The sequence below is a fragment of the Schistocerca nitens genome, chromosome 11 (genome assembly GCF_023898315.1).
Source record: "Schistocerca nitens isolate TAMUIC-IGC-003100 chromosome 11, iqSchNite1.1, whole genome shotgun sequence".
Taxonomy (NCBI): domain Eukaryota; kingdom Metazoa; phylum Arthropoda; class Insecta; order Orthoptera; family Acrididae; genus Schistocerca; species Schistocerca nitens.
Genome location: NC_064624.1, coordinates 123,347,417 through 123,361,358, shown reverse-complemented (window position 1 = coordinate 123,361,358; position 13,942 = coordinate 123,347,417). Strand labels below are relative to the sequence as shown.

General features: G+C 42.2%; 1 protein-coding gene across 1 annotated transcript in view; it reads right to left on the bottom strand.

The window, feature by feature from the left end:
* Positions 1–13,942, bottom strand: part of LOC126213200 (ATPase family AAA domain-containing protein 3) — a 102,367-nt gene that overhangs the window by 29,326 nt on the left and 59,099 nt on the right. Inside the window, exons 7-8 of the mRNA XM_049940832.1 lie at positions 11,816–12,066; positions 1,067–1,234 (exon numbers count right to left, since the gene is read on the bottom strand). Coding sequence (XP_049796789.1) covers positions 1,067–1,234; positions 11,816–12,066 — 419 coding nt within the window. The remainder of the gene's footprint in view (positions 1–1,066; positions 1,235–11,815; positions 12,067–13,942) is intronic.

The window sequence follows — 13,942 nt, the reverse complement described above, 5'->3', positions numbered from 1 at the left end:
GATCACGATATTTCCCCCGAGATCTCCAGGACTTTCTAGGTTCAAATTCCATATTTCTGTGAACAAATTGTTGTATCTGGCAGTATGCTTTGCTTTACTTGTTTTTCTGGTCAAAAATGAAGTTTTTTGAGTTTCCATATTAGATATTACTGATTATTCATAGTTCAGCTAGGATTTACAGTTTTATCTTCAATTCTTTGTCATAAGATCTTACTGCCCCCAAGCAATTCCTTTGTTACTGCTTTCCATCACAAAATAACCTCAAGTACATTATGAGACATTCTTGCAAGAAGCTACTTTGAACCAGTGTCACTGGGATGCCTCAATAGACTTCAATGACAATATAACATCACTTTTCAAACTGGATGTACTTTGCACTGAAATTAGTAAGAATGAACCAAAGCCAGAATATTCAGTTCTGATCTGCAAAACATGTTGTTCAAATATGGTTCCACATTTATATATTTCTTTCATTTGAAAAACACTTTTACTTTTGTGTGAATGAGAAATTCACAGCTACATGACAAATCCTCCCACTCCCCCCCCCCCCCCCCACCCACCCACCCACCCCCCAATTCCGTGATGCTGATAATCACGACTTGGACTTGGATCCCAATCACCCATAGCAAAAAATTCTACAACAGTTCAAATCAGTACCTGAAATTTCCTTATGAGACTGCACAAATGACAATTTCTGGCATAGACTCTTAATACGATTTGTAACAAAATGACTGTGAACATTTCTTTCAATTGATGAACAGATCAATCTTCGAGTCTATCAGAATTCTCTGAAGCTTCCTCAACTCACTCAGTACACTCAATTCCTCAGAGAACTCCCAACTTTGCACATTTTCCAGACAAGTCACCACCGTGTAAAAGACTTGACACATCCCAGCTCAACCACAACGAGAGTTTTCGCATGCATACACGCACGACCCCCCACCCTGCTCCCCTCCCCTCGAACACACACACACACACACACACACACACACACACACACACACAGAGAGAGAGAGAGAGAGAGAGAGAGAGAGAGAGAGAGAGTTTCTTTTAGTGCGATCCTCACCTCTTGCCCTCAGCAGCCGGCTGCAGGACGAACTTGTCGAAGTAGAGCCGGACGAGTCGCTCGCGCTCCTCGGGTCCTGGTAGCGAGAACTCCACCATCTCGTCCAGCCGGTCATTCACCGCCCAGTCGAACTGCTCAGGCGTGTTGGAAGCTAGCACCAGCATGAACCTAACAGGGATACGTGTACGGTCACCCACAACAAACAAAACAGTAGTGATGCTGATACACAGTATTTCCTGCCAAACAAGACTTTAGGCCTGGCCAAAGTGGGAACTAACTCAGAAGGAGACCACCTGGCAAATGGAATTTTGTAATTTTTTAATATTTATGGTATGAGAAGTTTACAACTCAAATCTATTATCTCATAATGCAGTTCAACACAACTTTCAAACCACAGCTGCACACAACAGCTGGGAGAGCACTGCGTTGACTTTACACTGTTCATCTAAATGATGTCCTAAGGTAGAGGAATGATGAAGTGGCCATAGGAACTGACCAGTCATTCTGGCTTGTAATTTTAGAGTTTTCCCAACAGAACTTTCCTTTCAATACAATAGACTAGAGCATGATAGCTACAGGCTACAGTTGACTTACATTAGTTGACGCCTGGTATTTAAAGTCGGAAGTTTAGATGGTTGGTTGGTTGTTTGGGGAAGGAGACTAGACAGCGAGGTCATCGGTCTCATCGGATTAGGGAAACAAGTCGGCCGTGCCCTTTGAAAGGAACCATCCCGGCATTTGCCTGGAGCGATTTAGGGAAATCACGGAAAACCTAAATCAGGATGGCCGGACGTGGGATTGAACCGTCGTCCTCCCGAATGGAAGTTTAGACACTGTCTCTCTACAGCAATACAAAATTGCTTTAAAGTCCTTGTCTTCTACAAAAAGTATGTAAAAAAATCTGACAGTGTTGTACAGATAGTATCTCTGTAGTGTGTGTAAGCATGTCAAAAACCAGTTATCAACTATAATGATCAGCAGAACCATGGTAATTTTTTTTCTGAAATGGGTGAAACTTTCCCTGCTCGGGAAACTATTTCAGACTTGTCACACCGTATCCGAAAACGTTCTGAACTCAGTGAAATAGTTTTTGTCGTTGATTATAAAACTATTTTGCACAGTATTAAAACTTTCTAAAATTGTGTATCACATTTTGTTTGATATACAATTTGGATATGGCCTTTTTTCACCAATATTTAACTAGGTTCTGCCGAACAATGTTGAACATTAGGTGGCTCAGTAAGGTAAAGAATGGGAGAGTATTTGCAGAATTGGCAAGTGAAGTGCAATATGCAGAACACCAACAAGAACAAGGGACATGAGAAAAGGGCACATGTTAAGACAATACAGAATAGCTCACACAGTGTGCTGAGCCAAGTGGCACGGCTATTCTTGCGGCAGCGGCACGTGGTGTTAGTGCTGCCAAAGTGAGGCTACTATGGGACAAGGGAATGCCGCGAGTACCACTGTCACATATTTTGAAGAATGTGATAGGGTCAGTTTCTGGGGGGACACAAAACGAGACTGGTCTGTGAGGAACTGAGGCAAACAGGTCTCACGGAGTTGCTGTGGAGCGATACCGGACAAATGGTCAGCAAAGACAGTGCTGCCGTGTGGATGAGAAACTGATAGAGTGGATGCTGTTTCCTCTCGTTATTTGTACCACACTGCAGTGAAAGCTAGGAACGGCTTCAGCAGATCACAAGGAGCACAATTGGAGTTCTTTTGAAATCAGTGTTGGTATCCTGATGACATCGGGCTCAAGACGAGGTACAGAGTTATGTACAATTGCATAACAGTGTATTAAGCACTGCAAACTGTAAATCACTCAGTACAGAAATTACTAAGTGATCTGTAATGACTCGTTTCTGGATTGTACTTATGGTGTGCGACAGTGGACGTTATGTCACAAAGCGAGACTGTTAAGTCAGTGTATGCTAGATGTGCGACTGTACTAACTAATTATTATTGAAATTGTTTCTATTGCAACAGTGGTTCTGTTCTGTAATCAGTGGTTACAAATTATGCTACGACTTTGTTGACTTATCATGTGTTTAACTGAATTACTGATCATTTAGACATTAAGAGGGGTAGTGTTGTCGGTAGTTGATGCTTTCGTGACAGGGTGCAATACCTAGCAATAGAGTGAGGAGCAGTCAGTGGCAAATTTTTACTATCATACATATGTTGGGTATTTTCTGTTACAAGGCTTTGCTAGGAATCACACTCATGATAGAAATATATTGAATCTAATGGCAATAAATAGACTTGAGCTCTTTCAAGATGTCCACATCGATACTGGTATCAGTGACTGTGATGTGATTGTTGCAACAATGGTTACCAAAGTACAACTAAAACAAACAGGAAGATATACATGTTCAATAAATTAGATAAAAAACCAGTAATGTCATGTCTCAATGAGAAACTTGAAACTTTCAGCACAGGACAGGAACATGAAGAGAAACTCCGGCTCAAGTTTAAAAGAATGGTTGACCATGCACTGGATATATGTGTAACCAGTAGAACAGTTCATAATGGGAGGGAACCTCCATGGTACAAAGTCACTGCAAAGAAACTTCTAAATAAACAGAGATTACTGCATAATAGGTGTAGAACAAAGCCTAGGGTAACAGATAGAGAGACGCTGAAAGAAACACGTTACGCTGTCAAGGGAGCGTGGCGAGATGCCTTCTATGACTACCGCAGCAGAATATTGTAAAATGACATTTCACAAAATCCAAAGAAATTCTGGTCATATGTAAATGCTGTTACTGGCACCAAAATTAGTGTTCAGTCCCTAGTGAATGAGACAGGAACTGAAATTGAGAGAAGCAAAGCAAAATCTGAAATGCTTAACAACATTTTCAAATGCTCCTTTGCAAAGGAAAATCCAGGAGAATTGCCCCATTTTAATCCTCGTAACACTGAAAAGATGAATGAAGTAAGTGTCGGTGTCAGAGGTGTCGAGAAACAGCTGGAATCAAAGTTGAACAAAGCTCCAAGCCCCGATGGAATCCCTGTCACATTCTATACTGAATTTGCAGCTGACAGCCCCTCTTCTAACTATAATCTATTGTAGATCCATCAAACAAAAACCCGTACAAAGTTCCTGAAAAAAGGCACAGGTCACACCCATCTACAAGAAGGGTAGTCAAAGTGATCCACAAAACTACCATCCTATATCCTTGACATCAATTTGTTGTATAATCTTAGAACATATTCTAAGCTCAAACATAATGAGCTACCTTGAACAGAATGACCTCTTCAATGCCAACCAGCACAGGTTTCAAAAACAGCTATCATGTGAAACCCAACACTCACTTTTCTCACATGACATACTGAAAGCTTTGGATCAAGGCAACCACGCAGACGCAGCATTTCTTGATTTCCGAAAAGCATTTGACTCAGTACTGCACCTACGCTTATTGTCAAAAGTACGATCATATGACGTATCGAGTGAAATTTGTGACTGGACTGAGGACTTTTTGGTGGGGAGGACACAGCATGTTACATTCGATGGAGAGTCATCATCAGATGTAGAAGTAACTTCGGATGTGCCCCACAGAAGTGTGCTGGGACCCTTGCTGTTCATGTTGGAGACAATGTTAATAGTAAAATCAGACTTTTTGCAGGTGACATAGTTTATCTATAATGAAGTACTATCTGAGAGAAGCTGCATAAATATTCAATCAAATCTTGATAAGATTTCAACATGGTGCAGAGATTGGCAACTTGCTCTAAATGTTCAGAAATGTAAAATTTTGCACTTCACAAGACGAAAAAATGTACTATCTTATGACTATAATATCAATGAGTCACTGCTGGAATCGGTCAACTCATACAAATACCCGGGTGTAACACTTTGTAGGGATATGATATGGAGTGACCAAATAGGTTCAGCCGTGGGTAAAGCACATAGTAGACTTTGGTTTATTGGTACAATACTGGTGAAGTGCAGTCAGTCTACAAAAGAGATTGCTTACAAATCACTCGTGCGACCCATCCTAGAATATTGCTCAAGTGTGTGGCACCTGTACCAGATAGGACTAACAGGGGATATTGTATGTATACAGAGAAGGGCTGCATGAATGGTCACAGGTTTGGTTAATCCATCGGAGAGTGTCATGGGGATACTGAAGAAACAGAAACGGAAGACTCTTGAAGGCAGACATAAACTATCCCGAGAAAGTCTATAAACAAAGTTTCAAGAAACAGCTTTAAATGATTACTCTAGAGATATGAGAGTGGTCCCATAAGTACCCAGCCTGACTGAGAGATGGCAGTCGTTGTTGAAAATTACCTCTACATTAGAAATTATACGATCTATGAAGCATATGTTTCAAGTTTCAAGATGTCACATTGTTTAGTGTTTGTTTGGCAGCCATCAATAGTGAATGTTGTCAGTGAAATTGTGAAAATGGAGAAAATTGGTCATCGTTATGTGATACAATTTTTTGTTTTTTGTTTTGAAGGGCCTCAGTAAAACAAATATTAAAGCTGAGCTAGAGTCTACTTTGGGAAAGTCTGCTCCTTTGTTGACAACAGTGAAATATTTGGCAGCCGTTTAAACGGGGCCGTACGAGCTGCCAAGATGAGTATCGCAGTGGTCGACCAAATAAGGTGGCGACAGCAGAAACGGTGAAGCAAATCCACAAAGCGCTACAGGACGATCATCAACTGAAAGTGCATGAGCTAACAGACATAGTAGGCATTTCAAGAAGTGCGGTATATCGCATATTATCTGAAAACTTGGACATGAGAAAACTGTGTGCTACGTTTCTGCCACGTCTGCCCACATTTAGCAAAACCAGTGTCATGAAGATGTTTCAATTGAGTGTTTAGTGAAGTTTCGCAGCATCAAAGCAGATTTTTTTTTCTTTTTTTTTTTTTTTCCATGGATGAAACATGGGTCCACCACTTCAAACTCGAGACAAAAGAACAATCGAAACAATGTACACAAACTGAAGAACTGACTCCAAAGAAGGCGAAGACCATTTCATCTGCAGGAAAGGTCATGGCGTCAGATTTTTGGGATCCACATGGGAGTTTCATTGACTACCTCAAAAAAGGAAAAACTACCAACGGCAAACTTATTGCAGCATTTGGGTGAAGAAATCAAGCAAAAAGAGCCACATTTGGCAAAGAAGAAAGTGTTGTTTCTTCAGGACAATGCACCAGCTCACAAGTCCGGTATTGCAATGGCCAAAATTAATGAATTAAAGTACGAATTGCTACCTCATGCACTCGAATCACCAAGATTTAGCCCCCTCAGATTATTTTCTGTTGTCAAACTTGAAAAAATGGCTCGGTGGTCGAACATTTTCAACATATGAAGACACAATGTCAGCAGTTAATGTCTATCTTGAGGAGTTAGACAGTTCTCATTATAAAAAGGGTATCAAACTTTATTGAACATCACTGTACAGAGCTGAAAGATTATGTTGAAACATAAATACATTTTTTTCCAAAATTTTTGTGTTTTATTTGTTGAGTCAGGTACTTATGGGACCACCCTCACATACACTACTGGCCATTAAAATTGCTACACCACGAAGATGACGTGCTACAGACGCAAAATTTAATCGAAACGAAGAAGATGCTGTGATATGCAAATGATTAGCTTTTCAGAGCATTTACACACGGTTGGCACCGGTGACAACACCTACAACGTGCTGATATGAGGAAAAGTTTCCAACCGATTTCTCATTCACAAACAACAGTTGACCGCCGTTGCCACGTGAAACATTGTTGTGATGCCTCGTGTAAGGAGGAGAAATGCGTACCATTACATTTCCGACTTTGATAAAGGTCGGATTGTAGCCTATCGCGATTGTGGTTTATTGTATCGCAACATTGCTGCTCGCGTTGGTCAAGATCCAATTACTGTTAGCAGAATATGGAATCGGTGGGTTCAGGAGGCTAATATGGAACGCCATGCTCGATGCCAATGGCCTTGTATCACTAGCACTCGAGATGACAGGCATCTTATCCCCACAGCTGTAACGAATCGTGCAGCCACGTCTCGATCCCTGAGTCAAGAGATGGGGACGTTTACAAGACAACAACCATCTGCACGAACAGTTCGACGACGTTTGCAGCAGCACGGACTATCAGCTCGGAGACCGTGGCTGCGGTTACCATTGACGCTGCATCACAGACAGGAGCGCCTGCGATGGTGTACTCGACGACGAACCTGGGTACACGAATGGCAAAATGTCATGTTTTCGGATGAATCCAGGTTCTGTTTACAGCATCACGGCGGTCGTATCTGTGTTTGCTGACATCGCGGTGAACGCACATTGGAAGCGTGTATTCGTCATCGCCATACTGGTGTATCACTCGTCGTGATGGTACGGGGTGTCATCAGTCACACGTCTCGGTCAACTCTTGTTCGCCTTGACGACACTTTGAACCGTGGACGTTACATTTCAGATGTGTTACGACCCGTGGCTCTACCCTTCATTCAATCCCTGCAAAACCCTAAATTTCAGCAGGATAATTCATGACCACATGTTGCAGGTCGTGTACAGGCCTATCTGGATACAGAAAATGTTCGACTGCTGCCCTGGCCAGCATATTCTCCAGATCTCTCACCAATTTTAAAACGTCTAGTCAATAGTGGCCGAGCAACTGGCTCGTCACAATGCGCCAGTTACTACTCTTGATGAACTGTGGTATCTTGTTGAAGCTGCATGGGCAGCTGTACCTGTACACACCATCCAGGCTCTGTTTGACTCAATGCCCAGGCGTATCATGTCCGTTACTCCGACAATGGTGGTTGTTCTGGGTACTGATTTCTCAGGATCTACGCACCCAAATTGCGTGAAAATGTAATGACATGTCAGGTCTAGTACAATTTATTTGTCCAATGAATAGCCGTTTATCATCTGCATTTCTTCTTGGTGTAGCAATTTTAATGGCCAGTAGCATATCACAACACAGTATGTATAGCTCACAGAAGGATCATGAGGATAACATTAGAATAATTACTGCGTGGACAGAGACATTAAAACAATCGTTCTTCCCGGTTCTATACATGAATGGAACAGCAAGAAACCCTAATAACTGGTACAATGGGAAGTACCCTATGCCACGCACCTCGCGGTGGTTTGCAGATTACGGATTTAGATGCTAGAGTGACTACTAATAAGGGCTGAGCACCATATGCTGTTCCTTGTCATGTTGCACTTGGTTGCCTGCTGTAGGGCCAATGCATTAATTCTATTTTGTATGTAGATACTTTACATGTTAAATAAATTGTTACTAATATGGAAACCTCATCTGCTTAATATAAATTCCATAACAATACAATTCCCAGTCCAAACACCACTCCACATAAATTCCACGCACCAGTTGCACTTAAGTATGCCATATTAGGTAAAAATTGTAGGCAGAGACAGAGACTGGAATACATTAAACAAATAACTGAGGATGTAGGGTGCAAATGCTACTCTGTGATGGAGAGGTTAGCAGAAGCGAGGAATTTGTGGTGGCACACGTCAAACCAGTCAGAAGACTGATGACTAAATAAAAAAGTAACAACCTATGGAAGTTTTGTTACCATTCTGGAATCTATACAACGCGTAGTACCTCCACCGTATCCCCACTACACACTTATTTGAATACTTTCATCAGATTCTGTACAGCACGTGAAACAAAACATCAACCGATCCACTACCGGAATGACACTCCGAGAAATATCAGGCAGAATGCTTTGCGCAGTGGAAGTGGCGACATGTCAGAGCTGACGACGCCAGCTGTCTACAGCTGACATTACAATACTACTGATGGTAGCAGTCCAGTCAGCTCACTGTCAAATGACAACTACAAGGGTCGATCCAGAAGTATGGTTCCCTTAATTTTTATAAATAAACCACATTATTTATTCACATAGAAATTTAAATTTTTAGAAAAAAACTTAGCTCTAGATCTATTTTTCCATATAACTGTCATCTTTTCCTATGCATTTTTGTAGACGGTGCTCCAATTTTTGTATGCCCATGCTGTAGAACTCTGCCATCAACCCATTAAGAAAGCATTTCACCTCTTCTTTGACTTCATCACACCAGAAGCGTGGCCACCCAAGTGTTCCTTTAACTTGGAGTACAAGTGATAATCACTACCATATTTACTCGAATCTAAGCCGCACTCGAATCTAAGCTGCACATGAAAAATGAGACTTGAAATCAAGGAATAAAAATTTTCCCAAAGCTAAGCCGCATCTGAAATTTGAGACTCGAAATTCAAGAGGAGAGAAAAGTTTTAGACCCCACCTCCAAATCGAAACAAAGTTGGTCCATTGTAATATGAGACACAATTTAGATCGAATGAATAACGATACAGCTACAGTGGTTTGTATCGAGTCGTAAGCTTAGCAGTTAAGCTTTACCAGGTAGCCATTGCTATGCGTCAGGCGCTCCGTCCGTATTTATACAGGTACCCTTCCTTTTTCACGTGCTTCGTCTAGTTTGAATCGATTGCTTATCTTTCTTTGGGCTGATAAGTGCCGTTCTCTTTGTTTGAGGTGTTTATGCCACTCTAAGCTGCAAATGCATTACTGTAATGTGTCATGGACTGTTTGTCGCATTCTGATGATGAGTGTTTATGACCTGTCGCCGCTCGCGGCATGTCTTGCTTTTGTGCGCGCTACCGCCGCTTACAATTAGAAAACAAAAGAGAGGAATCGTCTCATTAGTGAAAGAATGGCAAGAGACTGCTATTTGTTGTTACTTACACTGCTGCTTTCTTTGATAATGATCAACAACAACCAAATAATAGACTGCGTATGATAGATGTTCTGCAACGAGAGTTCAGCGAAAATGTTTCTCCGTTTGAAAATCTATGCAGACGCCTTTTTAGAGCATTACATTTTGCACATAAATTAGAGTCATCTTAGATTTAAAAATCTAGTCAACTGCTGTGCTTCATTTCTGACTGTATCATTATTAGGCATAAGAATAATACGAATATAAACATGACATGATACGTATATTCTTCCGCGTTTGCTGTTGTCTCACTCTAGTTTCGTAGTTTATTAGGCAGACAGGATTTAAATGAGTTTGCAGCAAACATGAAAGAATACATGGCACAATGTTTATATTCGTATTATTCTTATGGTGAAGAGAATACTGCATGTGATTCACAATTCATAAAAGTTCCTATTAGCAACCATCTCTTCTCACAGGTAGGAAAAAATTCAGAATGTAGAGTTGGCCATATTGACATACATCCCAAACAGTCTTGCCAGTCGGATTTTCGTAGTACATTGAAATGCTGCTACATTCGAAGATGAACAATACAGAATTTGTATTTACTTCGTTGGATAATGTACGAAAATGCAATGGTCGAAACTCGGGACGGAGAAAAAAAGCTCGTCTTCCACATTTTTTAATTTATTTACTGATGCAGAGGTTTTTGCGCCAGTATTTATCTTTGTGCCTGCAAAGCATGCCTGTATAGTGCTACATATATTTGACGGCAGAAGTTAGTTGTGGCGTCACCTGCCAACATTTTTCAGAACTTCCGCTTACTTTGCACTCGATTCTAAGGCGCAGGCGGTTTTTTGGATTACAAAAACTGGAAAAAAAGTGCGGCTTAGATTCGAGTAAATATGGTAGGCCCGAGGTCTGGACTGTAAGGTGAATTGGGCAAGTCAGTCCAACCATAGTTTGCTCCCAGGTTCGACGGTAGACGTAAGATCAGGCGTTATCGTGAAGCAGTCGTCCTCTCCTGCAGTTCTGGATAAGTTGCCCGAATTTTTGTAGTGTTTCACAGTAACTGTCTGAGTTTACTGTTGTCCCAGGATCCACAAAATTGATCACCAGTATTCCTTTACAATCGGAAAACAAAATGGCCCAGACTTTGCCAGCAGAGGAGTTTGCTTGAAATCCTTTGCGACTGGTGACACTGGGTGACACCACTGTTTGGAGTTTTCTTTCATTTCGGGAGTGAAATGAAACACCCACATTTTGTCATCCACAACAATGGAGTCCAACAATCCCTCCTTATCTTAGAGACACTTCTGAAGAAACTTGGCGAGCATAGTAAAGGCGTTTCTCCTCGTGTTCTGCTGTCAGCATACGCAGTACCCATCGAATGCAACACTTGTGATGCCCCAATTTTTCTGTCAGAGCTCTTTCAACTGCTTCACAAGAAGTCCCAGGAATCTGAGCAACAAGTTCATGGACGGTGATCGTCCCATTTTGAAGCACTTCTCGGTGTACCATCTCAATAACCGAAGGTCTTTCACTCTGTTCTTCATTGTGGGCCTCCTTCTGGGTGGCACTAAACTCCCTTCACCATTTTTGGGGGCGTCCGGCAGACACACACTTGTCACCACACACTCGTGTAAACTGACGATGAAAAGCCACGTGTGGAGTCCCTTTCGTAGGCAAAATCCAAATTATGGAAAGAATCTCGCACTCGGTGCAATAGACAATGGGCACCGCCACTACGGACAGCTGCCGAGCCAATACTGAGCGCCGCAGCAAAGTGCGGCCAGGCAGAATTGAGAGTGGGGAAACAGCCGTGCATAGCACTGTTGACAGACTTCGCCTATCACCTTCCCACGTGGTTGGAGCTGTTGGGAAACCTTACTTCTGGATCAACCCTCGCATAAATACAGGACTGCAATAACAGGGAAAAGACGTTACTCGGCCATTTTCGGTTGTGAAGCACAGCGCCAAGCAGTTACTGAAGGAACGTTTGCTGAGCGGCAGGTCTGCCTGCAGTCTAAGCTGCGAGTCTCACTTGTTGGACTGCTCGCCCGTGCGGTAGAGGAAGGCGTTGAGCGTGGCGCGCAGGTCCTCGCTGATGGTCTCCGACGAGCGCTTGCGCAGGAACGCGTCCGCCTCGTCCACAAACAGCAGCAGGCCACGGCGTGTAGATCGCTGCGACCAGTCGAACACCTTGTGCACTGCCGTCACGCCCTCGCGGCCCATCGGCGCCACGTCACCACCCGTCATTATGGCGTAGTCCATGCCCGAGTGGGCCGCCAGCCTCTGCCGGACAAAAGTGGTTCCGCCGTCAGATTGTGGCACACTCAGTGAAGTTGCGAAAGGATCTCATCCTATATGCTTTAATGTTAAGAAAATGAAATTAGAAACTGATATTACACATACTGTGACTGTGGAGAGCAAATACTGTGTTACTGCTAACTGTAATAGGGCCCAAATCGCTGTACAAGTCTTCACAGGATTTATGAAACGTTGGAGCAGAAACAGAAGAGTTGAAATAGAAGCTAAATCCACCAAGTGCCTCTCCCCACCCCCGTGGAGACACTTGTGTTCCAGCCGTTTCGAACACGCGTTATTTTAAAGCAGGGCGTAAGGATGAGCATGGGATAACTGCACCCATTTATTGTTTGTGCAGGCGAGACTGGAAGGGAGATAATTCGTCGGCGCTGGCAAGTGTTCAGTGCGACCTGCCAAGAATAAGCAAATATGACTCGGAAGCTCCATGGCCAGCTGCAAAGAGTAATGTAGCTTTGTATTGTTGAAAAACAAATGGAGTGACTTGAGATAGTGACTGTTTAGTAGACGTTGAACTGCTGTTGAGAGTCCGTGGACTGGACATGGATAGTCAGCCACGATAAAAGCTTATGTATTAATTGTGTTCAAAAATGTGTAATTAACTGATCTTGGGTGCCCAGTAATGTATGGGCTTACATCATTTGTTTTTTTGTACAAAGTAGAAATAAATATGTTCTGGTACATTGAATGATATTCCACGAGTAGCGTATTTTTAAATAAGAAGAGAGAGAGAGAGAGAGAGAGAGAGAGAGAGAGAGAGAGAGAGAGAGAGTGAAAATTTCCCCTTCCTAGCTGTGAAATCTTTGGAGAAGCATCCAATGCTAGCAGAAGACATCGGCGCTGCAAGAAAGCAGAACCAGCATTCTTCAACAAGTAAGTCCACGAAAACGCCTAAGCTGGATAGTGAGAGCTTAACATTACACCGGGCCACCGCAGTTTGTGTGTGTGAACTGTCTCACTGAAAGATTTCACCGAGATTGCCACCAATGTTCCAATATCCTTATCAAAAACTTCCCCAACATTAAAAGTATGGTAAGTTATGATGTCACGGCTATTAAAAGTTTCAAGGTCACCAATACTCTCAACACCTCCACAGTGAGCAATAGCCACGGTAAGCCATCCAGTACCATGACTAAATTTATCATCCTTTATAAGCGAAAAATTCAGAATACCATGTGCCAAAACAAAAGGACCATCAAGGACAGCGTGAGAAGCAATGCCTTCCACCTTTCTCCTTGGCCCCAGTACCGATTTCAATATTACCAATGGCCTTTTAAACAGTAGCACTGTGCAAATATAGAGAGTAGCAGTGGTCTTGAATGTTTTAGTAAATGTAACATCACAACTAGCTGTACTTCTAGGGTTAGTGAAATTTTTAATAAGGGTATTTGTACATATTATTTTTATTGTATGATGTTTTTTGTACTCAGGAGTTGTGGACATGATAAACTGGATCAAGATGAAGCTATTTGTGTATGATGTAAAAGATCTGGTGTCTGTAAAACTTGTCGGCAATTTGACTGTATATTATTATGAATAAAGAACACTGATTCCCCCCCCCCCTCGCCCCCCTCTCAGGGGCAGCCTGTGATGCTCTCGGGGTGAGGCACCCCTCAGCACCTCTTAAAGTTGCAGCCCACAACATGCACAACACTGGGCCATATACTGGTGTAGTTTGTGTACTCATGGTCTTCAAAATTTTAATTGGACCCATGTTTGTCATTTTCATGGTTGCAAATGAAATTTTTTGATTTTAAAATGCAACAAGCCACAATTAACAGTTTTTTTTCAATAATTCTGTATGTTCTACAAGAAGACTGCATGAAAGAGAAAAATGCTATCCATA